This window comes from Lagopus muta, chromosome 1 (assembly GCF_023343835.1).
Source record: "Lagopus muta isolate bLagMut1 chromosome 1, bLagMut1 primary, whole genome shotgun sequence".
NCBI lineage: Eukaryota > Metazoa > Chordata > Aves > Galliformes > Phasianidae > Lagopus > Lagopus muta.
In genome coordinates this window covers 33,959,528-33,985,795 of record NC_064433.1, presented here as the reverse complement: position 1 = coordinate 33,985,795, position 26,268 = coordinate 33,959,528, and the positions used below count along the sequence as shown (strand labels likewise).

General features: G+C 38.6%; 1 protein-coding gene across 11 annotated transcripts in view; it reads left to right on the top strand.

Moving 5' to 3' along the window:
• GRIP1 (glutamate receptor interacting protein 1) overlaps positions 1–26,268 on the top strand; it is a 307,239-nt gene that overhangs the window by 217,565 nt on the left and 63,406 nt on the right. For all 11 annotated transcript variants that reach the window (XM_048933931.1, XM_048933926.1, XM_048933924.1 and 8 more), the window contains exons 3-7: positions 13,952–14,087; positions 15,014–15,159; positions 17,982–18,065; positions 18,691–18,766; positions 20,145–20,290. In XM_048933931.1, the coding sequence (XP_048789888.1) occupies positions 13,952–14,087; positions 15,014–15,159; positions 17,982–18,065; positions 18,691–18,766; positions 20,145–20,290 (588 nt within the window). The remainder of the gene's footprint in view (positions 1–13,951; positions 14,088–15,013; positions 15,160–17,981; positions 18,066–18,690; positions 18,767–20,144; positions 20,291–26,268) is intronic.

The window sequence follows — 26,268 nt, the reverse complement described above, 5'->3', positions numbered from 1 at the left end:
TGATGGAGAAGCAACTGCTAATTTTCTTTTTTTGTTTAATAACATTTTCATGCTTTTTATTAAAAAAAAAAAAAGCTTATATCCAAAGAAGAGAAGGTATTTTGATACTTATGCATCTTCCTGATCACAAAGATATGCTTTTATGCCTCATGGCATGGAATATAGGAGTTGGACTTCCTGTTTTTGTGAGCCCATAAGTTAACTACAGCATCGTTACTAACTAGGTTTTGTTTTGTATTTTAAAGTGCAGTGGTAAGGACAAAGCACTTATCCTTTCAGTTTATATCTTATCTTTATCTTTAGCTGTGAATTTAGGTAGAGTCAGTTGGCCAGACGAGACCTTGGTGACCATCTATACAAAATATGTAACTTCCCTGAATTTACTTCTATTTCATCTTGTGTTTGAATTACACTTTAGAGGAACATCCATTCTACTAAAGTTGCTTGCAATCCATCTTATCCTTTTGTGATCATTTAACCTCGCTGCTTTTCTTTTTAGGTTGAATATATGTAGTTTCTGCTTCCCCTCATTTGTGGTAGAGTCATCTTTCATCAAAATTCAGTTCATCCTTTATAAGTACTTCATTATGAAATCACCTTTTAATCTTTCCCTTGTTAAAGCAAACAGATCGTGCTTCTCCAATCTTCTGCTCCCAGGCATGCTTCCTTAACTATTCAAAAAAGTCTTTTCTGATTCTTCTGCCCTCTCTTTGGTTATTAATATTCTCATCCTTTCAGAAGAATGAGATTAAGCATCTGAGTGATGATCACTAAATACAAAGGCGTACTAAGGAATCTGTGTAAAACTGCTTTGTTTATATGGTCATAGTTTGTATTATTCTGCCCACTGAAGATTTTGATCACCGGTCAGGATTCCGGTCAGGATTATTTGTGTGCATTAATTTCATAATTAATTTACTGGCATGTTTCTATTCATATTTTATATTAATAGAGTGGTAGACTTTATTAACTTCCTAGGTGAAATACTAGCTAGTGGAATGCAGGTGTTTATCTTCTTTATTTATTATCCTTGTCCTAATTCCAGATTCCATTCTCACTTTATATCTGCACATTCTTGGGAATCTGCTGATGTTGTGTGAAGAAACACATGCAGGCTCTTCAGAAAAGTCACAGTTACTAACAAGCTGAAAGGAGTACAAAAGGAGAACAGAAAAAAAAATAAAAGATGTATTTTAATAGGAGAAAATAAGAATGAAGCCAAAACAGAAAGTGCTTTAATGCTTCTATCCATAGAAAACATTGGTGGAAGGACAGTGAATATCAATCCAGGCAGAAACAAGTGCCGATTATCAGCGCTGATTAATTTTATTAGTGAAGCAAACCAGGCCAGCTTAATAGTTAACTGTGAGAAAGGATTCTGTCAAGACTTTCTTCCCTTCTTAGAATGACATTGTGACCCCAAATACTTGTCAGATAAATGATACAGAAAATGAGCGTCGACCTCAGTGGTAGTAAAAACCCAATGCTATAGATAAGAGCAGGACATGTGCTGCAGCTGAATTTTAGGTATCACTGTAAGCCAGGGGTGATCATATTTGATTATGTGCTGTGAATATTGATGCCAAGAACATTGCTTCAGTAAACAAGAATGAAAAATACAAGTTGATCAGAGGTTGAATAGGGAAATTTTGTCATGAAACCAAGACTGTAGCAATGTAAACCAAACCTATCAAAAATAGCTGATGCTGCAGTGCAATTGAAATAATATTTTTAAAATAACTTACATGGAGTATATTCACATGGGAGTGAACACATTTGCTTTTCCAAAAAGTTTTCAGATTGGGTTGTGATATATTATTAGTTTTGGAATTGAAAATTTGAAAATGTAGCAAGTGTATTTGAAAGTCATTACAAACTTGTAGCTACAAAACCAGATGCCCAGTAATGCGTTTCTGTAACTTTATGTTAAGGTAGGAACCTCTAATGAGTCCATTAAAATCCAGGAGTTTTATTCCTTAACCGCTAACTAAAGGTAATGGAGCAGCAGAGAACAGACAGTGGATGGAAATGCAGTAAAAATCACAGAGCTCAACTTATTTAACCTCACGCCACTGAAAATAATAGGCAAACTGTTTAAGTAAGCCAGCTGGGATAATAACTGAACATGCCTGTAATGTAGAGTAAGATGCACTTTCCCTGATCTGTGCTAAGGGTGCCTGGAGACCGAATATTTTTGACAAGCTGTGAGTAGATTTTATTGTACCTGTTTTCCATATGGAGAAAGTTGAAGTTGAGTCTAGAACATTTTACGTGCTGATCCAGTGCACATTTCAATGTATTGGCAGCACTGTAAAAATAACTTTGACCAATAATTGGGACCTGCTGCTTCTTATGTATAAGTTATCATCTATTGTGGGTCTCCACTGGGGAAGAACACCAGGATTGTACAGAACTGTAATAGTCTGAAGATCACCTGCTCTAGACTTAGCTAAAACAAGGAGGGAAAGAACATCCAGGGCAGACATTCTTCTTGCAGGTGTTCTGCGGATGTATAAGTTAGGACTTTCCTGGATGCTGTTGCAGCCAGGTGAAGCCAGGCTGGTTGGAGGTGTGAATTTTGCAATGTTTCTAAATGAGCAAGGCTTCAGGCATGGTGACATCACATGCTCTCTCTTTTTTAACTTGATAAATTAGTCTGAATGTTATTGGTTTCTTTTTTCCCATTATGATTTCATGTCTGGTAGGAGGGTCTGATGTTTTACCCACACTCACATAAACACACTGGGGGAAATTTTTTAATGTAAATCTGCCCTTAGCAGAAAAGGCTTTTTGGGGGTGGGACCTGCAAGGCATTTATGCAGAACGAACTTAGAAGAAAAATTTATACAATAGTTTAATGTATTTTATAAATGCCATATATATATATATATATATTAAAAAAAAAAAAAAAGAGGACAAATATGCTTACTGGATAGTTCTGTTCAGGAACATTTACTTTCAGTCACAAAAATTGTGGAGGAGGTGACCTTCAGAATAATTGCAGGAATTACAATAGAACCTTTCTAGAAACGTTTGCCTTTAGTGATTCTTCAGGCTTCTCCAGTTTAGAGAATATTAGACACCACCAGTTGGACTCTCCTTCTCTCTTACAAAGGGTATGAGTGTAATTATGGGAAATCCAAAATTATACCCATAAATGATTGCTGATCTTACTGTCCCTTGTAATGAACTGATTATTGCATGCTTACGAATAAAAACAGATTCTAGCATGGCAAACGTTTTTGTTGGCACAAATCTAAGCCCCATAAGGTGCATTAAAATTGGCATGATGCACTCTAATTAACTGTGTTAAGGTAAATAATGTTGTCAAAATCGCAGAAACATGAAATGTGGCTGCATGCTTGGCATATGGTATCCTTCATCTGTATGTCCAAACTTTAGCATAGGATGTTGATTAGGGATAAAACAAACTCTTAAATCTGAATAGCTGATGCAAGTTAAGGACTGGAGCAGCATCCCCAAGGACTTTTATATCTGCACAATTTGAGTCTGTAACTAAGCCTATGGTCAGTTTATTTTGCAGTAACTAACGAATTAAAAGAAAGTGAATTAAATCATTTGTTATTGTCCAGGTGTTAATCTGACACATAAAAAACTATTCCCCCTCCTTTTTTTTTTTCCCCTATACTTAAAATATAAATCATGCTGCTTTTTTTTTGCATTAAAGAAGCTAGAAATGGATGTTAGAGAATCCAACTGTTTTGGGTTAATGCATTTGATGTTATATTTGGATCATGCAAGCAATGTATGATTTATGCAGCCATGATTGCTTTAGTCATGTGACTGAACCTCCCACAATTTTTCAAAGCAATTGAGCAGTACAATAATACAAAGAAAAAGATTTTGAGCACCAGTCTTCTCAAGTGAGATAATGGCAATTGTGGCTGCTCGGTGCCTGATCACGGTCTAATACATGCAATATTAATGTATGCTCATACGGTGCCCATTCACTTTCAGTGATAATTGTGGTATACACTGGCAATTTAAACAAAGGAGGAATTCACTTAGGTATATTCTTGCAGCTGTGCATTTTACTGTTTTGCTGCAGTGATTTCCCCAGCAACCTTGACTATGTAATAAGTTAGTTCATGCAAATGAATGCATCTGTCTTCATTCCTCTTTGCCATGAGTTCATTATGCATACATTAAACCTGGAGGAATAAGTTACAGAGATTGATTAGAGAGTTACGGAGAATAGACTGGCAACCAAGAAATGCCTGAATTATTCCTGGTTTGCTTGTTTTCCTATTGGCAAAAGTCTTTAACAGAAATAGTATATCCATGTGGATTTGAATGCTTATTGGCAGCTAAAGTTATCAGTATTCCTGTGATTCAGCAAATTTTAATATAAGCCAGTAGCTTATTTTATAGTTCTTTAACTCTGGTTCTTTGGCTTTGACAGTATGTTTTCTTCATACTGAATGTCGAGTAAGTTAATGGTCCTTTTGTCACAGGCACTTCTTTCTGTATAACACCAAATGAAAAGTTTCAGTGCATCCTATTTGTCAGCAGTTGCTGCATACTAAATTCACCCCTTAGCCATTCTTATAACTTTAGTTTTGTATCAGAATGAAGTATAGAGAAAAGATGAATCATTATCAAATCTTTTTTTAAAATGCTCATAGCTGTGTATTTTTTCAGCCTGTCTTTGAGCTATTGCTTTCCAAACATCAGTATTTCTGAGCTGTGCTTTTAACAAAGGTAGAGAGTAAGCAGACCGTCAACATGTCATTGGCCACTGAGCACAAAGGACAGCAGGTAAAATCTGTAGGAAGTGTCCACTAGGGTTGTCTAATCTTCCACACAGAGACTTTGATAAGCATTTTGTCATGCTGTATCTCCCTCCACACTGCAGAATGGAAAGGTCGAGTGCACGTGTCATTCAGCTTTGGGTATCCTACAAACAGGCACGTGGTTCCTAAAAACTTGGAGTATCTGCTTATTAGTCCCAGTACTAGGAAATGTTGCACTGGCCCATTCCTCCAAATGGTATCTTTGCTACAGGAAATGCAGTCTCAATATACACTTGAAAATTCAGCATCTGTCATTGAGTGCTTACACAACCATTTATCCAAAAAGGAATGATACAGCTACTACATTCTTTTCTGATCTTTCTGCTTCCATTTTACCATGATATAAGTGAGCTCAGTTCCATGTCAAAAAGAAAAAAAAAGGAAAACTGATATTACTTATTAACTGTGATGTTAAATTATGTATCAGCTGTAGGCCATTACAGGCAACTCAGATTACCTTTAGTAAAAATAAATGGTGACTCAAATGGAAAAATGGGATGTAATGACACTATTGCTAAAACTTACCTAGTAGCCAGAGGTCAGGAGGATTTAAAACATTGAAAGAAGCTGGAAAACATGTCTGCACTGTCAAAAACCTAAGCAATTTGGGCAGCTCTTAATCTAAAATGGGAAGAAGATTAAAGAGTGATTTGATCCGAGTTTATGGTTATGTATCTTCAGGGATATTCTGAATGTAATGGCGGGAGTATAACGAGATCTTGGGATCGGAGACTTACCTACTCAAATTCAAATAGAAATTACCAGTGTGCATAGCAGTTTTCCATCTTTCGAAGTTGTGTTGGATATCTTTTTGAAAGATACGCTGTAGCTGTGGGTATTACTATGTGATTCCATGATATTCTATTTCTCTGCTTGTGTCACTCAGGTGATCAAGGAATGAGTCATTCTCAATGGCTCTTTCCTGCCTTGGGATACACAAATGCAATTGATCCTGCAAGCAATTCTGCGTGATCCATTTTGGTATCTGTAGAAAGCAGAGAAATTGGGAGAGTTGGACTGCTTTTGTGGGCAATGTAGAAATAAACACCGATTAGCATCAGTTCTCCTGGTGCTAATTTTTCAGTACAGGAAATAGGAAGCTGGGAGTGAATTCATCAGAATTATGAGAAGTGAATAAATCAAAATGTCACATCAGTGCCTATGCTGTTCTATACAGCAGCATTTCCAGTAGGAAAAGGAGGAGGATTATTGGCCCTCATCAAACTCAGGCAGAAATGTAGAGAAAAGTAATGCCATGCAGTCTGTCCTTTCTTCATCAATTGCATCCAGCAGTGATGCACACATGTGTTCAGGGAAGCACTTCAAAACATGGGCCGATTTTCAAAAAGAGACGGGTGTTTTATCTGCTTTGGGAGACAGATTTTAGGTAACTGTGGATTTTAGATCCAGCTCAAAAGTACTTCCTACATGTTTCAGAAATAGTGTGGTCAGCAGCACAAGGAGGTGATTGTCCCCCTGTATTCAGCTCTGGTGAGGCCACGCTTCGAGTACTGTGTTCAGTTTTGGGCCCCTCACTACAAGAAAAATAGTGAGGCCCTAGAGCACATCCAGAGAAGGGGAATGGAACTGTGAGGGGTCTGAATCAGCTGAGGGAAGCCACTGGAGAAGCTGAGGGATTGCTTAGTGTTGAGATAGCTCAGCGGAGACCGTATTGTTCTGTTTTAACTGCCTGAAAGGAGGTTGTGGCAGAGTGGACATCGGCCTCTTCTTTCAGATAACAGCAATAGGACAAGAGGTAATGGCTTGTTGAATCAGAGGAGGTTCAGGTTGGATTTTAGGGAAAAGTTTCTTCTCAGAAAGAGTGGAACAAGCATCCCAGGGAGGTGGTGTAGTCACCATATAGATGTGGCACTGAGTGACATGATTAGTGGGCATGGTGGAGGTGGGATGATGGTCAGACTTAGAGGTCTTTTCCAATCTTAATGATTCTGTGATTCTACTTATTACCTTCCCAAGCAAAAAACTGACATTGTGTGGAAGCAGATTTTATCTTCGGAGAGCTCTGAAATGTGCATTGAAGAGGTTGTTAAAGGTTGAGACCATTAAGTCATTCATCACTGTGCTTTTTGTGCTGAAGCCTTTGTCCTTGCTTCAGAAAACTCTGCCTTGACAGTGTGGTGGGCCTCAAGGTGGAACAGATCCTTACCAAAGATAAGGAAGTAGGTCACTGCAAGGGCTCAAGCAGTGCAGGTGGATATCGACATATACATACATACTCTCCCAAGGAATGCTGTCAACAAAAGTGTTAGAAATTCACAGCAAACTCAGAAGATAAATGTGCTGTAACTAGAATACACTGTTGTATTCTAGCTGTATACACCGCTGTAACTAGAATTCACTGCTGAGTGAATTTGCAGCTCACACTGTCTTTATTCCCACCGTGGTACAAAGTGGTGCTCTTGGCTCTTCTTTCTTGTAGGTAAGAACAACAAAAAGTTGCATATTGTGATTCCATTAAATCTGTGTCTTAGAGAAATACTTGAAAGCATTCCTATTTCCTGGAGACAGATGTTCTATTGTTTTATAAATTTATCAATCGTTTTTTCTCTAATTGAATTTTTCTGCCAAGATTTTCTCAGGGATTATAAATTGTAATTCTGTCATTTTTATACTTAAGATTTAAGCATATCTTACATTCTAAGTCCATTTTAATTAAAATGCATTGATTGTTCTTGTATATACTTATAAGAATTCAAGCTTGTAATTTGATTCTTTACCTATAATAGAGGATTGTAAAACTTTGATGTTGTATGTTCCCAATTTCTTTCTAAGCAGATGTTCTGGACTGCATTACATTTCACCTTTACAGACATCTGCACAAATGCAGAAAACAAGAAGCACATGAGCAAAGAATGACAAAAAGATATCTTAAAAAGATGATCTCCTTCAAATGGCAGTTTGAAACATTTTTAATCCGGTAGCTCCAGCTACTAGAAGAATCAGATGACATCATTTCTATTGAGATAACTCTGGTTAATGGTTTTGTATTCACAGTGTATTGATATGAAAACTAGTTATGTGTGTTGCCATGCCATACCTGGCTATTTTTGCATTTTCTGACAAATGTTTTCTACCACTCCTATAGAAAGGAAATAATGGTTTAACTCTCATCACTCTCAAAAATGAACTGAAATACAGCTCTTCAACAGTTGATTGTAGGTTTTTCTCAGCCACTGCCACCAAAAACAATTATTTTTGTAGGAAGAATCTTATTCTTATGGTCCTGCTAAACATTTTACTCCTGAAATGTAATCACTGAAGTTACTGTGTGAGTGGTTCGATGACTGTGGCGTATACTGGATAGCAGTACAGTTCTGCTAACCAACCAAATATGGCTTGTCTCACTGAAGAGATGTTTCAATGAAGAGGCTTTCAAATTTTTCAAGTTTAGGATGTTTATGCTAATTTTGAGTTTTTTAGTGTATGAACAGGTTTTCAAATTTAGTGCTTATGTTTGATGCTAAATTGAAGAACATCCCTGTTGTCTACCCATGTTTTGATTTGGAGAGATCTTGCTGCTGAGGTATCTGCTTTTTTATGCCTAAGAATATGAAAAACATCCCCAGAACCAAATAATAAAGCTCTTTTTAGCTGGGAGACAAACCAGCCCAGATATAGACTATGCTGCCCTGCCATGTCCTGTAGGCTTAGCATTTTCACTGAGTTGTATCATCATATCCCATATACTGCAGCCTGTGGTGGATCATAAAATATCATCGTTTGCTTTTCTGCGTCACGCTTAGGCCAGGCAGTAGTCAGACTACTTCTGGTTTATGAATGCTGGTGGAAGACATATGTTTTTAAGGTAGTATTTCTACAGTGGCAAAGCTGTCCTATAGGCTTGTACACCTCCAAAATAGCTATCAATATAGACCAAATCTATTTTAGGCAAATTTGGTAAGTGTGTGAGCATTACCCATTTCCCTTGTTCTCACTGGAAGCTGTACAGCATTTGGGCACTGCCTGTCCATAGGCTTCAGGAGATGGCACAGAGCAGGTTGAGGTCAGCTTTGTGTTTTCAGATTCTCTTCATCATTGCGTTTTTGGTCTGCTTGCTTTTTTTTTTCTTTTTTTTTTAATGAAAATTGAGGTGTTTCAGCAGCCAGTATTGACAGCCAGTCAGGAAAAGGGCAACAAGGAGCAGAGTGTTCATCACCTGCCGACATGCTTCTTGTCATACTGAGGGAAATACACCTACCCACAGGACGTGAAACACTGAGCAGACATGATGTCCCCAGGATAACAAACTGCTGTCAGTTTCGTAAGAATTGACTTTATCTTATGTGGTTTCCTATTAAGCTATGAGATGTCTGCTGGAATGTAAAGCAAAATGTTTCCTCTGCAGAATTTCTGCTGACATACAGGGAAAATCCACACAAGGACAGCACTGACTGTATTTTCAACAGACTTACCAATTACTTACTTATTGATTAGGTAAGTCTTTTGGTAGGAAATGGTCAATAAAAGCAAGCTTTACTTTCACTCTTTAGGTTAGGTTTTGTTTGTGCTCTGTCCTGGCTGCACAGAGCAAACTCATTGAATAGGTGGAGGATGCAGGAGCTTGACCTGATTGCATTGATTTTAGACATTTTCTTGGATCTAAAAATGAAAACTTCACAGAAGGGAACAGCAACAACAAAAAGACAGCATCTGGAATAAAGGGAAAAGGTTTTCTATTTTACTTTAATATGTAAATTAAGATATAAAACTGCAGGAATATATAAAATAGGTGATAAAATTTTGATTAAGTGTTCTCTTGGCTTTCAAATGTTGTTCTGGGAGAAATTATTTTCTGAATCCTAGTATTAAATCTTCTTTTTTTTGTGAAAGTGAATGTGTTCCATATTCAGAAATCTCATGAGTCAACTTATTTTCCACGCTTTTTATTCATTAAAACATGAGATTTACATACATCAAAATGCAGGAAATTACAAAATGTCTGATCGTATTTAAAATTCTTGGAGTTTCATTGTGAAAAGTACTCTCCTTGAAGAAAAAACAATTTGACATGATGTTTCTTGGATTTTCCTTACATGCAAGCTATTCTGTTTACTCATCTTCTTACAGGGAGATTTACTCATTCCTGTATTTGAACACTTGCTTATCTTTGAAGCATTCCTGTCCCACACTGAGTTTCCCTGTAGTCTCCCAGGTTGTAGCTTGTAGTCTTCTTGCACCAGCTGTCGTAACAGGGCACACACAATCACACCACTGCAGCAGCGGACTAAGAGAAGCATTCAGATGAGGAACAAAGGGAAAAAAAATCAAGAGCGTAATGTTTTCTTCAGAGTTCAGCTGCTGTGTACGCTCCACCTTATAGGACTGGAGATACACGCTAAGCTCTCTGGAGTGGAAACTCATTTCCACGTTACGTCTGCATGCGTGCACAAGTGTGCGTGCACGTTTGCACTCCCCATAATGAGCCCATCTCCAGGACGCGGTGGGATTCCCCAGCCCCATGCCACAGGTAGGTGGACAGCCTCAAAGCTGTGGGAACAGGCGTGTGCCCAGGGTCACCCATAGGGACAGTGGCATTCCTGGGGCAGCCCCAGGGTCTCATCCCGTGCTCAGAGCCTGCTGGGAGCTGTGCCGCACCGAGTGCTACTGCTGTTGGTAGTGGTAGGAGGGGAGGAAGCTTGCAAGTGTGTTTCTCAGACTGAAGTGTAAAATGGTATTGATTTGGGCTTTTTTTTATAGACTTGGAACTGTTTTCTCTCAGTGCAGTTTCATTCTAGAATAATTCACGTGGTTGGTATCACAGAGATGTGTTGCAAGAATGATGTTCCTACATCTGATACTTCATGAACTGGTTGTGGAGGAGGAAGATACTGTTGCCTAAGCTCATGTCTTCTATTTAGTTTGCCATTAAACAAAAGTCTTGTAAATTGAACTCCTATTTTCCTTATAAATTATAAGAAATCTGGAAATAGCTTCTTTGCCTTTCCTTCTGATGCTGACTATGCTAATGTCTTTAGTGCTGTGGGAGTGCATGTGGGAAAGAGCGGACTCCAGAGTCTTCTGACTAATTAGGAGCTTTCTGGTTGGCAAGTAATGAATTATGAGTGAGCTGATACATGAATTATGGTTTTAACACACAAAAAGTAACATAGCTTTTTGTTACCTAGAGAATAGAGACTGACCTTGTGTTGTTTAAAGAATAGCACATAAGGATGCCATTACTTGTTAGAAAGGAGGTTATAGAGATAAAGTCCTTGTCTTGTTCTGTTATTGGGCATTTTGATAATATTCCTGTGGGATTAGTCTGTAGTAATAATGTAGAAGGAGTGCAGATGAGTAATATGAGTGTATGAGAATAATAAGATGCGTGCAGATATAGCTTTTGAAAGGGAGTAATCGTGCGTGATTTAAAAAAGCAGAGATGAAAAATGGAGTCTGGGATATCAAGTTTAAGAGCTCTTTGCAGGACAGCAGTCTGTCATAAACAAGAACAGATTAGGCAGATTAATTTGTTCCTGTTATGATTACACTACAAAGAAAAAAAGTGACAAAACCTTCCAGGGAGACAAGCCTAAGGAAACTGCTGTGTACTCCTAGATGACCTAATCTGTTTGTTAGATAGCAGTGAGCATTCCTCACCACCTTCCTTTGCGGTGCTAATACATCTCTACTGCCTATCTAGGGAGAGTGTCTAGAGGTCACTGTCTCTTGGCAGAGGTATACAGAGATTTGTCAAAATAGATGGTGAGAAAGAGCTAGCCTGGCTATTATTTTCCATGCCAGCAGTTGGAAGGAACTGTGTAATAATTAGCTGGTTTAAACCACTGTGTGGATCATCTGTTCCATAGGTCACTTCAAGCAGCAGAGTATTTCCCAGCATTTGTTTGCAAACTCAGAACCTATTTAAAAGATTGAAAAACACAGCAGTGTAATGGCATGGCAAAAAATTAGGCATGCTCAGTGCATTGCTGGTATTCTCTATACATGTTTTAGCAAAGTTTGTTGAACAAAATTCTTAGAGAGTCCTGAGAATTAGATTGTACTACTGGGAAGTTAAAGGGAGGATTTGGACTGGGAGAGAGGGGAGGAGGGGAATTGTCCTTCTGAATCCAGATCTCAGAATCAAGTAACCTCAGAATAAACAAGTAGAGCACACCTACCCAGCACCTGAGGTTGTAGTGTGCATCAGGGTGCAACTGTGCAGTGTTTTTGGTTACAGTAAGTACAGTGCGTGACTCCTATAACCACTGTGAATGCTTGCAGGTATTTTGTAAAACTGAAAATAGTGTTTTGTTCCATAGTGTCTCTTACTGCTATGCAACTTGTCTATATGGCCATATGCAGATAATCACATCTGTTCTTTCTGAACTGCTGGAATGGCCAGATGTGCACAAACATTATTGTGGAAGCTCACTAGCTTCCAGTTGGTGCTTGAAACTCTTGTTGCCAGGCAAGTTGTATGCATGAGGTAGCTGTGCTACTGTCTGAGTCTGAATGGGCAGGGACACGTCTTGAACAGTCTCACAGTCTCTTGTCATCTATCTTATTATAATAAATCTTCCACTTTTGGTATAGTTGCTTAAAAGTTACACCAACCCTTGCTACTGACTGAATACAATGCAGAAGTTTTTCTTAGTAGGAGGTTTTTAAGCTTAGGAAAATTCTTACCCAAGCACTTAAGTCATACTGTACAGTGGTAGAACTGTGAATAACTGAAGTGAGGTCATCAGCAGCCAGAATGGAAAGAAGAGCCTGTCAGCTAGAATGGAGCAGGGACCCTCCGTAGGGTGATGCCATGTCTGCAACAGATTCAGCAGTTAAAGCAGTACTGAAGTTGACAGAATACCAGGGCTTTAGCTCCTCTGAATGCATCTCTCTGCCCTCTGGTTTTACTTCTATATTGCTCAGGCCTGGCAGTTGTTGCTCAGGGCAGCTGTTCTTCATCCTGAAGTCATGACATATGAGGTTGTCTTCTCAGTCATATGGGAAAGATACTGAAAGACCCTTGCTGCCATTTGTGTGGTGCTTATTCTGTGCTTCTAATGCTTATGGGTGAACATACAAATGTACACAATTAACTTGCTTGTTTCTTGGGCTGCTCTTTATCTTTGTCTTATGCTGCCATGGCAAGATTGCTAGTTCATTGCAGTGCTGATATAGCGTTGTTTGCAGTGTGTGCTTGGTGCTGTTTGTATCTGACCACCTAGAAGCTGCACATTTACACTGAAAAGGAACCAAAGAGATGGATGATCTTTCTGGAATGTCATCATTTTCAGGATTGATCTTTAGGACTTAATATACTTTTTCCCAGAATATCTGGGAAGCTGATGGTTTTGATGGATCTTCTCTGGAAACTTTAGGCACGAGGTACGAGTGTCTCATGGCTCCAGCATGGCTGCAGCTGTGCATATGTACATTGACGTATCCAGCCACCTGAAATAAGGCCATCTCTTTTTGAGCACTCCAGGCTGTCTCTTCCAGAGGGCCTGCATTTGTTGACCTCCATGAGAGTAGTTTGGCATTTTCAGAGAATGCCAAGTGGGCAAACTGCAAGAGAGGGCATCCCAGATAGCACGTGACTATGGAAGACCTTCACAGCTAAGAGATCAGAGCATTAATCTGTTTGTATAAGAATTAGCAATAAAACTGATGCATTTAATCTCCACCTGGATTCTTATACATTCAATTCTTCTGATTATCACCGACGTCTTCAAGTGGCCTAAATTAAGTCTGAAGTTTTCTAGTCCCATTGTAGCACTGTGTCTTTTACCCTTCTATTTAGTTATAAGCTGAAATGCTTTTTAAAGCATAGAAGTTCAGAAGAAGAAACAGAAAATGAGAGGAGATGATGTTCTAAAATGTGAAACAACTGCCTTTAGTTTAAGTGTTACTGGGGTTTGTATTTATTTGCTCTGTATAGTATACTAGCATACTTGTGTAGTTTTAATGACCTTTTACAGAACACGTGTATTGGATTTACTTGTATGCAAAACCTTGTGAACAGATCTTGTGAATTGTAACATAAAGAATCTCCAGACGTATATATTATTTCTTATGAACATACACAATTATTTTCTTGGGAAGTAGATGACATTGTAGAAAAGCAACATCTGTGTCATCATTTAATTTTAATAGTGCCAATAATTTTCTTTCACCAGAGGAATTCAAGGGCTCGACGATAGTTGAATTAATGAAAAAAGAAGGCACTACCCTAGGGCTTACAGTATCAGGTGGAATCGACAAGGATGGGAAACCAAGAGTATCTAATCTTCGTCAAGGAGGAATCGCTGCTAGGTAACCATATTTCAGGATACAAAATGCATTATAAGATGTGAATGCTTCAGAAATACATACTTCATCAGAAAGGTCACTAACGAATATCTGATTGTATGCATCTGCAGTGGTAGGCCATCAGACCAGAGAATCTCAGAAATGGCAACAGCTGGTTCCCCTCCTCCCTCAAGGCTACTTTCACAAAAGCTAGTATTACCAGTGAGGTATTTAAAAGTTATTGTGAGACTAATTAAGTTTCTTCTAAATTGTAGAAATTTGACCTTTTTTTTAATTTTTTTATTTTTTGTCCTTGTAAACTTGAGAGAAGCAGCAAAAAATATTGAGGATAAAAATAAAACTGAAAATCTAATTCTACTGTCATATAATAAATAAGGTGGTTCATTAGCTTCTTTTAAGATTATAAAGAAGACTAAAGTCATAGCTGCCTTGCGTAGTACAGAGTAAGATGAAATGCTGTTGTATATAAGCAAAACAGGTCAGGAGATAAAGATCAAATTGAATCATTCCAAGTAACTGAGCAGAATATATGCTTTTGGGCTGTGGCCTGTCTCCTGTAGCTGTGATGTTAACTATGAAGGCTACTGCTGTATGAAAAAATAGTTCTGGAAGTATCCCAAAGAGGGAGAGATAAAGATGGGGAGATGTTTTCCCATATTCTTTGCCTGAACCAGCCAAATCATCCAATTCCTATATTGCACATCTGTTTTTGTACATCAGAAATTAATAATGCAACAATGTTCTTTTAATATTTAACAAACTAGATTAGATTAAGTTCTGAAAGGCTACTTTCTGTTTGAAAGATCAACTTGTTTTAATCTAGATGAATAGTAAAAGCTTTTTCTTGCCATTACTAAACAGTAATTTAAGGTAATTGGTTTGGTCCACCAGATCTGTCTTTAATGAAAAGAATATGTACCTTTTCCTAGGAGTGACCAGCTGGATGTAGGTGACTACATCAAATCTGTGAATGGCATCAACCTGACCAAATTTCGCCATGATGAGATCATCAGTCTGCTGAAGAATGTTGGCGAGAGGGTTGTTTTAGAAGTGGAGTATGAGCTCCCTCCGGTCTGTAAGTAAAAGCAGAGCAAACTGAAACCTATGCAGAATAACAGATGTGTTGTCAGCACTGAGGTAGATGTGGTGATGATCTTCTTTTGCTAGTGGTTTTCTTATGTTTTTTTTCCTCTGGCTTATTGCAGAACGTGGATACAATACAAAAAGTGTTGGCAGTACAGGGGGATGCTCTCAAAGGTGCTCTGAGATTAGGAGCATAAATTCAGCCAATGACAAAGCTGAGTCTTGTCAACTTCCACTATTTTTTTCCAGTTTCTGGTACTGAGAATTAGATTAGGTGGATTCTAAGGCAACACAATCCTTCATGTTAGAGTAAGATCTGAGGTGAGACCTATAGATGTCTGACTTTATTCCCTCTCTCCACTTGCAACACCTTCTGCTTTCCCAGATAACGTATTTTGGAATTTTTCCAGTCACTTCTAGCATCAGTTTTAGGCAACATCTTATTTTTGGGACAGAAGATCCCGTGGAGTAGTCTATAGAGATAGGTAAAATCTGCAAGAATTCTATTAGTGAAATGAAGACTTCTTGTTGAGCAGGATTGTCTTCAAAAGCAAATATAAGTTGACAGCAAAGTGAAAGAGTGCTGTTGAATGTCTTCCTTCCCTCTTATTTGCCCTTTCTTTTTATGTTTATGTCTCTGGCACAGTGGGAGAGAATCAGTAGGAATTGAGGCTCTCAGGTATTAAATGAAAGCCAGAGTAATGGTAAGCTGGAAACCTGGGCCTAAAGTGACAGAGTAAATGACAGGTGGCACCAAGGGGCTGAACCAAAAACCTTTAAAAGTGTGCATGCTCTTTCATGCTGCTCACTGGAGGGGAGGAGATGAGGTTTTCTGGTGCTTGGCCAGAAGAAAACTGCAAAGCCAACTAGAAAGCTCTGCTATCCTTAAATAAAGACTTTGATTGCTGTAAAAGCCAAGGAATCCATCAGTGCTCAGAAGAGAATGTACTCCCCACTGTTTTGTAGCAGCTGGAGAGTTAGTCTAATTACATATTTGGTTGCTTTTACGACCTCCTGACAATCGCCTTAATGTTTGGAATGTTCACTGTTGATTAGTGTGCGCCTGTGGTAAAGGAACTTCCTGTTCAGAAACACAGTGTTTGAGGTGATGAACTCAACTGAATTATTTTGCTAGAGAATTATTTTACTAGAAATGTAGTTGTCATATGAGAATAATTTGTTTTGCGCTCACTGAAGTAGGCTTCCTTCATTTTCACCACTGTTGGCTGATGTGCCACTCTCATCTACAGAAGCGGGAGTTTGCAACAGTAAATTACAGTAGCAATCATAAACTTCTTGTTAAGTCCTTGGAAATTCTGATTCCTTCATACAAGTGTGGCTAATAATGCTGGTGATAATCAGGAGTTTAGTTGCTCCTGTTAAATCTGATGAACAGGCTAGACAAAGTGACTTCTTACAAACAAAAGTTTTTTGATAGGTCATATGGGGAAGAACTGGCACCTCCTTCCCTGCCCCATACATAATGAAGTTCTACTGCTGTTGTCACAGTTCCCCCTCAGAGAGAGGACTGTTTTGGTTTCTGAGTGGGGAAATGTCAGTACATTAATAATGATGGATTACATCTGGCTGAGCACTAGTAATCCCACTCTTCCTAGTGCTTCCTTCCCTGGCTGGCAGTGCTCACAACAGGGGGATGCAGCTTCTATTTTCAGCGCAAGCTACCTCAGCATTTCAAACTGGAGCATGAGCTGTCTGCCTTGCATCTTCCTCTTGTAGCTAACAGCTAAGGGCTTTTTTCACCTCTCAGGCTGAGCTTGGTGTGGAAGTACAGCTGCCTGAGTGGTCACTGCTGAGGTGGAAGGATGCTGTGTGCCCTTCCTCACTGCTGAGCTACGTGGCTTCCCTTTCCCCAGGGGGGGCCACGAGCCACACCAAGCAAACAGCAAGTGAAGATACAGCTTGTGCTGTACACTGGGCTACTTTCAGTTGATAGGGATAAAGCAAGAGCTGTCATCTTCTCTCCATAATTTCATCCTTTTCTATCAATGAAGGGTTTCTAGCTGAAAATGAACTGTGTGGATGTTGATAACACCATTCTGATATTTGAGTTGTAACAAAAATTAGTGCAAGACACAGCAGTGCTTTAGAAAGTCATTTCCTGTTTTCCTAAGGAAATGAGATTTATGTGATTTCATAGGCTTGTTTTTCTGGTTCCCTACAGTAACTTTAACATTTTCTGGTTATGATTAATCAAGTTTAATGGGGATTGAAAGACTCCAAGAAAAAAACTATATTCTTCAATGTTTTGTGAAGGTAGGCACTTGGGCAGAAGGATCCCATAGCAGGAAGCATCCTAAGGGAGAGGCAGGAAGAGTCAGGAAGGCACTGCTGGTCTTTGGGGCCACACGTAGGCTGTCAGCATGCACTTTGGGGCAGTTGTTACAGGGACCTTGGAAACTGGGATTATTGCAGGCTGGGGCATTGTAGGATGTTTTATTACTTCTGCACCTCACAGAGCATTCATTTTATACAGTTTGTTGTTTTTTGTTTTTATCTTTGTGCAATGTGCAGTTTGGTATTAGATGATCTTTGGGGTCCCTTCCAACCCAGGCCATTCTATGATTCTATCAAACACATTAAAAATCTTGACCTGTAAAGTATCTGGTGCAAAATTATCTCAAAATAAAGTGTGAGTTTTAATGACAGATCTTTGGTCTGACTGATGTGTAATAGAATCCAATTGTGTGGCCACAAATAAAACGGCTAGCTTGGTTTGGAAAAGGTGTAAATTAAACTTAGTAATAATAATAATAATAATAATAATTAATAGCATGGATTTTTTTCTTTTTTTAGCTGTACAAGGAACAGGTGTCATCTTCAGAACTGTGGAAGTTACTTTACATAAAGAGGGGAACACTTTTGGGTTTGTAATAAGAGGTGAGTTACTGAATGTGAACACTATTTTCGAAAGTAGCAAAAGAAGCAATAAGATTCCATAGCATTTAGAAATTATTTCAGGATTTATGACTTACAGTTTGTTAAAAAATCTCTGTGATTCATGTATTACTTCTTCCATTCATTAATGTACTGCTTTTATGAACTGCTCTAATTTTTGTTTATGGAACAGCAGTAATTAATCCTTTATGTCACAAGAACACGAACAACTTCATTTTACACCAGGTTTTGCTGCCACCAAAATCTGCAAGAAGTTGTTCAGTACACTTACATGAAGTACGGGTATATTTTTCTCAGCACAGCAAACATTACAGAGCAGTAATTTTTCACAATGAGATCAAATTTAGAGAGTAAAGTTTCTAAGAAAGTAATATACCTTTAATAAAAGTCACTCTGTAGAAACACTGTATAAAGAATCGTCTGTACAATTCAATAGGTTGATTTCTTTTTTCCCAATAAAAATCACTAAAATATTAATTGCTTCATCACTTTTTGCTCTTTTTAGGCCGTATTTAAGTGTGCAAGCTGTAAACCTTAGCATTTGGAAATGAGCTTTCATAAAATGTGTAAAATGAAGGTGTGCTTTCTCTCACTTTTCTTTTTCTAGGTGGAGCACACGATGACAGAAATAAATCTCGTCCTGTTGTAATAACATGTGTTAGACCCGGAGGGCCTGCTGACAGGTACAATTCATCTTTCCCTGTAGCGCAAGTGAAAGAGAAATAGAGAAAAGTGAATTGTTTGGGATAGAAGTTAAGATGTGAAGTAGATGTATTCAAACCTGTCCCTTTGAAATCTATGCATTTAGTTGTAGTGATAATAACAGTAATAGAAAACCACAGTGGCTCAGCACATCACAGTGTGGTGTGAACTTAAAGTTCTTAACTTTAACTTAACTTAAGTTAACAAAGCATCTTGCATGTTCCAAGGCTACTCATGCAAAAATTAACCTAAAATTGTTAGAAGAAATCTCTGCAGCAGGTCAGAGCACAATCTTTGCAGCCTTCAAACAAGTGCTGAAGATTTTAATTATGCTTTTTATACACGAGCACCACAATCTTTTTCTCTTGCACTCCAGAAAAATACTTTTATGTCTTTGGTGTTGTCGTGCTATTGTTTTAAGACTCTTGTTGATATCTGCATATGAGTTCATACATGACTTCGCCTGGAAAACTTCTGAGTGCAGATGTGTGGTTTGGCCCAAAGAATGTATTTTTGTGTAATATCACCTACGTGAAGAAAGAATATTCACTTTATGTTTGTGTTTGATTCATATTTTCAAAAAATCATATTTGTGTTCTTAATTCATTAAAGAAATTGGCAGTTGTTTTAAAGTAGCCTGGTATTCTATAGCTTATGTTGACATTTTTGCATTTGGAAACATTAGTTGAGAAGTAAATGTTTCAAGTGAGCTTTTGTCTTCTATCCCTCCCCTATCTCCCCACTTTCATCACCCTTGCCTTCTTGTTTTTCTCCCTCATTCTTAAGCTAGCAATATTAGTACTTCACTTTCCATTAGAATTCTGAGTATGTTATAAGCCTAGAAGACAGTGAACATTTATAGACAAATTTCTTTTGGATAGGAGGAAAAGGAAAATGAAGCTATTCAAGTAGGGGATATTTTGAAGAAAATCAAAAAAATGTACATTCATATTTTGCAGTCTGCTTCTTTTCTCATGTGTTTGTAATACCTTGTATATATTTCTAGGAAAATATCTGAAAATATCAAAATGTGTGTCTGTGTGTATATGAAAGAGGACTTGTGTGGACAAGGCAGAAACAAAGCATATGCTGAAGCAGAAGCTATACTTGGTTGTTATTTAACATGACTTGATTATTTAGCTATGTGTTAAGCTGTTTTCCAGTCGGTGACTTTCCAATTAAAGCAATTTTCTTTCCACTGTGCCCTCTGTACGTTCTCACTGTCAGAGTAAATGTTAAGTGTTAGGAGGGATGAATGTCAAGAGAGGGTGTGAGAGAATTGCTTTTCATAAACGGTATGATCTCCAAATCAATTTGTCTTATATTAATAAAGATCTTTTTTTTTTAATTTCCCTTCAGAGAGGGCACAATCAAACCTGGGGACAGATTGCTGAGTGTTGATGGGATCCGACTGCTTGGAACAACACACGCTGAAGCTATGAGTATTCTCAAACAATGTGGACAAGAGGCGACTCTGCTGGTGGAATATGATGTTTCAGTAATGGGTATGTTGAGGAGTGGGACTTCAGTTGTGGGAACCACCTGTGCTGTTTTGCTGCCTGTTCTTGGTGAGCTATTTTAGAATTGATTGTGACCTATTATGCTCCTAGCAGCAATGATATTCCCTTCTACACCGTATCATTAATCTTGGGTTCATAAAGAGGTGAGCAGTATTTTAATGCAATTTAGCATTCTGACATGGTTTGTAGAGTGAAACCATAGTATGGATTCTAGTAAAGTAACTTTTCCAGTGACTAACTTATAATAAAGGTTAATGAAGTGTAAGGATTTCTGTGTCACATGGAAGAGGGTTTACTTGCCCTTACAGGAATTCTTTTACCTTTTGCCATTGCAAGTTAGCAGCCAAGGCATTATAAAAAGACACTAAAGTGCCACACAGTGGGGAAGAGTTGTTAAGAAATGTAGAGATAGCAAGTCATGACTTGATAAATGAGCTTGCAGTTCATACAAACTATTGTTGAACTTTCCAATGATATTGGAGGATTTTTGGAAAGTGAAGGAGAGCAGATGATTTTTCAGTTTTGGGAATTAGTTATTTCCGTGTGACTTTGGAAGGCATCACATCCCTTCCTTTTTTGCAAGGAAGAGCAGCAAGAAATAGAAATACTCACCAGTCAGACCAAAGCATTTCTCCTCTGGTTGGAGATCTTTCTCTTCTTTTCCTCCTCAGTTCCGCAGTCAGATTTTGAGTCTAGTAGAAAATTGGCCCCATAGGAATTTCTGAAACAGCTCTGTCGAACTTCAAAGCCTTGGGAAACATCAGTACTTAGAAGAATGGTATATTTGTTTATTCTTTCTTTGTTCTTTCCAACACATGGGTCTTTTTTGTTATAATACATATATTTGTTTACTCAACTACCCAGAATGGAGTGACAGTTTTGCTTGATGTCTAGCAGGCAAGATTCACGTCCAGAAGCACAGTAAGAGCTCTGCATGTGGGCAGGAACTTCCCGTGTGGAAAATGAAATGCTGGTGATCTTGTAACCTGAAGAAGGCTAGAATTCAGGTGTTTTCAGTTGATTCTTCTTTTTCTTTGGAAGATGGTGAATTACCAAATGTTATTTATCATCAAAGTTTCAAACAGATTCTTAATAACTCCGCTTTCTCTAAAAGAGAGATTTCTTAAATGAATCCCTGACTTTAGACAGTCAAAGTTCCCAGCTAGGCCTTTATTACAGAAAAAACTCCCATCCTCGTTCTCTTGTATAGCTCAGGGAGACAGCCTCAGTTTCAGTGAGGATATTATAGAAATCTTTGCAGGTTTCATGAGGAGAAAATCATCTGATGAGAAGCTCTGTTGTGCTCCAGATTGTACATTGCGCAAGGCAGAAACCTTCTTTTCTGTGATATTCAAATAGAGCTCAATGCAGGAGGGTCTTAGCTGGGAACTGTGGGCTTACAGCTGTGTAGGCAGTACCTTCCTATTCATCTCTTAATGTTATTTTCTCTCTGAATAAATTCTGCTGCCTCTCTTTTGTTCTCAGTAACAAATCTTCATCTATTGTTCATCTGAGGGCATTTCATAGAATCATAGAGTCATGAAATGACTTGGTTTGGAAGGAACCTCACAGATCACCTACTTCCAATCCCCTTCCAGGGGAAGGGCTGCCCCTCACCAGCTCAGGCTGCCCAGGGCCCCATCCACCCTGGCCTCAAGTGCCTCCAGGGATGGGCCATCCACAGTTTCTCTAGGCAGCCTGTGCCAGGGCCTTATCACCCTCACAATGAAAAATTTGCCCCTGGTATCTTATCTAAATTTCTCTTTTCTTCCTACCTTGCTGGTAATTAATGCATTATCCTATGGAAATTGAAGGAGGTGGAAGAACATGAAAATTGTGAAGTCAGAAAGAAAAAAAGAGAAGGGAACCACACACTGGGAAACGTATGTGATAGTGTTCTGCAGTGTCAGTGAGAAAAATAAGGAGGGATCTGTTAGGCTCTCTCTCTAATAAGTTATGATTCTTTTAGATTTTTATCAATCTCCCAGCTCTTTTATTATTTTTTCCACTGAGTATACCATGTGTAGTTTTCCAGTGGTATTGTAACAATTTCTGTTTGGAAGCTTTATTTGTTATTTGCAGTTACTTTTTGAGTAGACTATGTCCCAGAGAGTGGAAATCACTCATCCTATTCTATTCTAATCAAATAGTGTTGACTGAAACAAATTTAATAATCTGGCCTACTAAGAGTAAAGCAACAACCCAAAAGTTCTATTCTACAGCATCCTCCCAGTATAAACTTTCAGTAGAACAACTTACTCCCAGAGATGTAGTTGTACCATTATTTGCTTTAAAATCTTCTCTTCTGTTAGAAGATGGCTATATCCTATAAAGTAACATTTCATGTGACCAGAACTGGAAAGAGCCATAAAATATATTCTGATAGCATGAAATTGGAACTTAATTTGAAAAGGTTACAGAAGATGAAGAAAGTAATCCTGAGCTATTTTTCAGCTACAATTCTGTGGTGTGTTGCTGACATTTATACTCCTGTAAGCACAAGCCATTTCAAAGGTGCTGTATTTCTTTAAGTTTTGTTCCTTCTCTTGAAGTCTTCAAGAGGTCACTTGGGAAGCTTGTATGCTTTATTGGTTCTGGAACTGAGACAAATTTGAGGGGAAAAAAAAAGCATCAAGGGGTTCTGTGTATGATGTAGGAGATGTGGCTAGTTCCACAAAATTCTCTGGGGTTGCAGTTGTGCTTGTTTGTATATATTCTGAAGTATCTTGCTCAATTGGGTCCTAGGAAGTATATTTGTCAAATTGGGTCCCTGGAGAAAAGAGGAAAACAGAATTTTTGAGGAAAGCTTTTGTAACTTGTTGAAAGTTACATTTGCAGTTGTGGTAGTCTTCCATATGTGTTTCTGTCTTCTAAAACACCTCCTCCAATCATAAGCAGCTTAGTTACTTCTTATTGGTATTAGAGGAGACTACTTGCAATTTTTTTAAAATTCTGTGAAGCTTTAATAATAAAATACTTCAGTGTGTTCAGAGGAAATAGTGTGATGAATTGCTCTAAACCCCCCTGCTAAAGCAGGTTCCCTACAGCAGGTTGCACAGGAAAGCATCCAGGTGGGTTTTGAGGGTCTTCTAAGAAGGAGACTCCACAGCCTCTCTGGGCAGCCTGTTCCAGTGCTCTGTCACCCTCACAGTAAAGAAATTTTTCTTCATGTTCAGTATGGAAAAGTATGCAGCCAAATGGCTTTTGAAATAACAGATGGAGGAAATTTTCTACAGGGCGTGTACAAAGAATCTAGTTTCTCTGAAATCTGTAAACCTGTTACAGACTTGATTTTAGGTAAAAACACTGTAAATAAAGAATTACCATCTTCTACTGAAGCAACTGCTGGCATTGACTTAGATGTCTATCAACTTGGGACTGAACTTAAGACATCTTTCACTTTAGTTAGCTGTATGAATCTCATAATGTCTTATATCATAGAATGGATAAGCTCTATATCACACTTCTCTAAGAAACTGGGGCTTCCCAATATGGAAGTGACTGTGAATGACTAATTTATAGTCTATACATAGACTACGATGGTAATAATGAACTGCAAGCAATGGTTCACACTGTCCCCTTATAAAATGAGAAACAGAAGCTTATCATTACACTCATGTGGAAATTGAGAAAATGCAGTTTACCTTCAGATTTTCCAAAAGCTGCCATAATGTATCTGGATTGTCTGTATTCTCTGTAATTGAGGTTGCTTGGACATCTCCTTGGTTAATCTTCCATGTTTACTCTAAAAGGGAGCCTTCAGGAAGGTTCAAAAGTAGTGGCTGTCCTGAGCTTGAAGTCTGGCCTATAACATTTTTGCATAGCTCTAGTTCATCAGTTGCTGCTGTTGAGCCTTTTAGAAATCTGCTTTTTAAATCTTGAATGTTCTTGTTTAGGTAATCTTTGAATTAAGGATCCTGTAATTAATCAACACTATTGGTGAGAGGGAGGTGATCCTCCCCCTCTACTCTGCCCTGGTAAGACCTCATCTGGAGTACTGCGTGCAGTTCTGGGCTCCCCAGTACAAAAAAGACAGGGATCTCTTGGAAAGAGTCCAGCAGAGGGCCACGAAGATGGTGAAGGGCCTGGAGCATCTCTCCTATGAGGAAAGGCTGAGTGAACTGGGTCTGTTCAGCCTTGAGAAAAGGAGACTGAGAGGGGACCTGATCCAGGTCTATAAATATCTAAGGTGTGGGGGGCAGAATGGCGAGGCCGGACTCTTTTCAGTGGTGAGTGGAGACAGGACAAGGGGAAATGGCCAGAAACTGGAGCATAGGAAGTTCCGCACAAATGTGCGCAAGAACTTCTTTACAGTGAGGTGACGGAGCACTGGAACAGGCTGCCCAGGGAGGTGGTGGAGTCTCCTTCTCTGGAGATGTTCAAGACCTGCCTGGATGCCTACCTGTGCGACCTGCTGTAGGGAACCTGCTTTGGCAGGGGGGTTGGACTCGATGATCTCTGGAGGTCCCTTCCAACCCCTACAGTTCTGTGATTCTGTGGTTACTGCCAGAACTTCAGCATAAAAATAAGCCTTGTTGTTGTTAACTTTTTGTATCTGAGAGACACGAGATCCTTCTATGTCATCTTTTCACTCAGTGTTTCTTTGTTCAAGCCACATGTGCCTGTAATCTTCAGGAATGAAGGAACGTATTGCTCATTCTAATTCCATATGTTAATCTGGTTTATTTAACAAATGTTGCACTTGTCTGAGCCAGAAAAGATTTACTGAAATATGTCATCCTGTAATTGTTCTGTGCAAAGATGGTTTCAACTGGCATTTCACTCCTAGATTACCAGAATCATGAGGACACAGAACCACTCATTTTTAGCTAGGACGGCACCCTTGGTTTTCTGAATTCTACACTTCAAACATTGATACAACTTTACAGAATGGGAATTATTCATGCAATCATTTGGTAGTAATGACAGCAGTTTGACAGATACAGTCCAGCTTTTTGCCTTTAACTTCAGCCATTCAAAAAGAAAAAAAGGGCAGTAATTTTATGCGACTACGATTTACAATTCACTTCTATTTACAGAAATCTGCCCCAGCATCCAATAATTATCACAAAAATTCAATGCCTGATAAAAAGAGTAGTAGGGGAAGGAAGCTTGCATCGGATGATGTAATCTGTGATCCAGTGTAGACTCTGACTGATTTTTGCAAGATGAGAAAGGTTGAAGAAAAACAAACTCTAAGGGCTGTCCCTTATGTTTCATAAAGCAATATAACTCAAGCATAACCAGAGCTGTGGAGACCTTTAAGTGTTATTGAGTTTTACAAGACCGGAGAACAGGAGCTCCAGAGACTCCAAGAGCAGACTCATGATCCTCATAAATGTTGTCAATGTTGCAAGACCTTGAAAGCTGGAGGAAAGACAGGAAGCCTGTAGTCTTCCACGCTGCCTTTTCTTTCTATTTTTTATAAACCTAAAATTAACATTTCCTTTGTCTCTTACAAGTCTTTGACAGAACGCTTCGTTGTTGCACTCTAGCATTTCACTGTGACTTCAGGTCTCCTGACTGTCACAGAGCGATGAACCTACATCCCTTGAAATCCTAAATATAAATTAGTTAAACCTTTAAAGAACAGTTCCTGTCTCATGTTGCTCTAGAGACAGATTGAGTGAAAATTTGTGTGCAAAGCAAAGGTCATAATAGATGTAGCTGAAATACTACTATTCTTCAAATACTGCTGCACAAAAACATACATATATTATGCCAGAAGACAATGACTGAAGATAAAAATTTGAGTGCCAGTTTGGAAATATCAGGACTCAGATTGTTTGCTCAGTCTATGTCCAGCTACATGTGCAGATCTCAAGGAGAAAATCTCAGGGTCCCAAAGTCATTCTAAATTTCTTGGCTCTTCCTTAAGGTGGAAGATGAAATAGGCATCCCTCTCTCCAACATTTTCAGAAATATCCAGTGACATATCACTAGGAAAACCATATTGGGGTTTT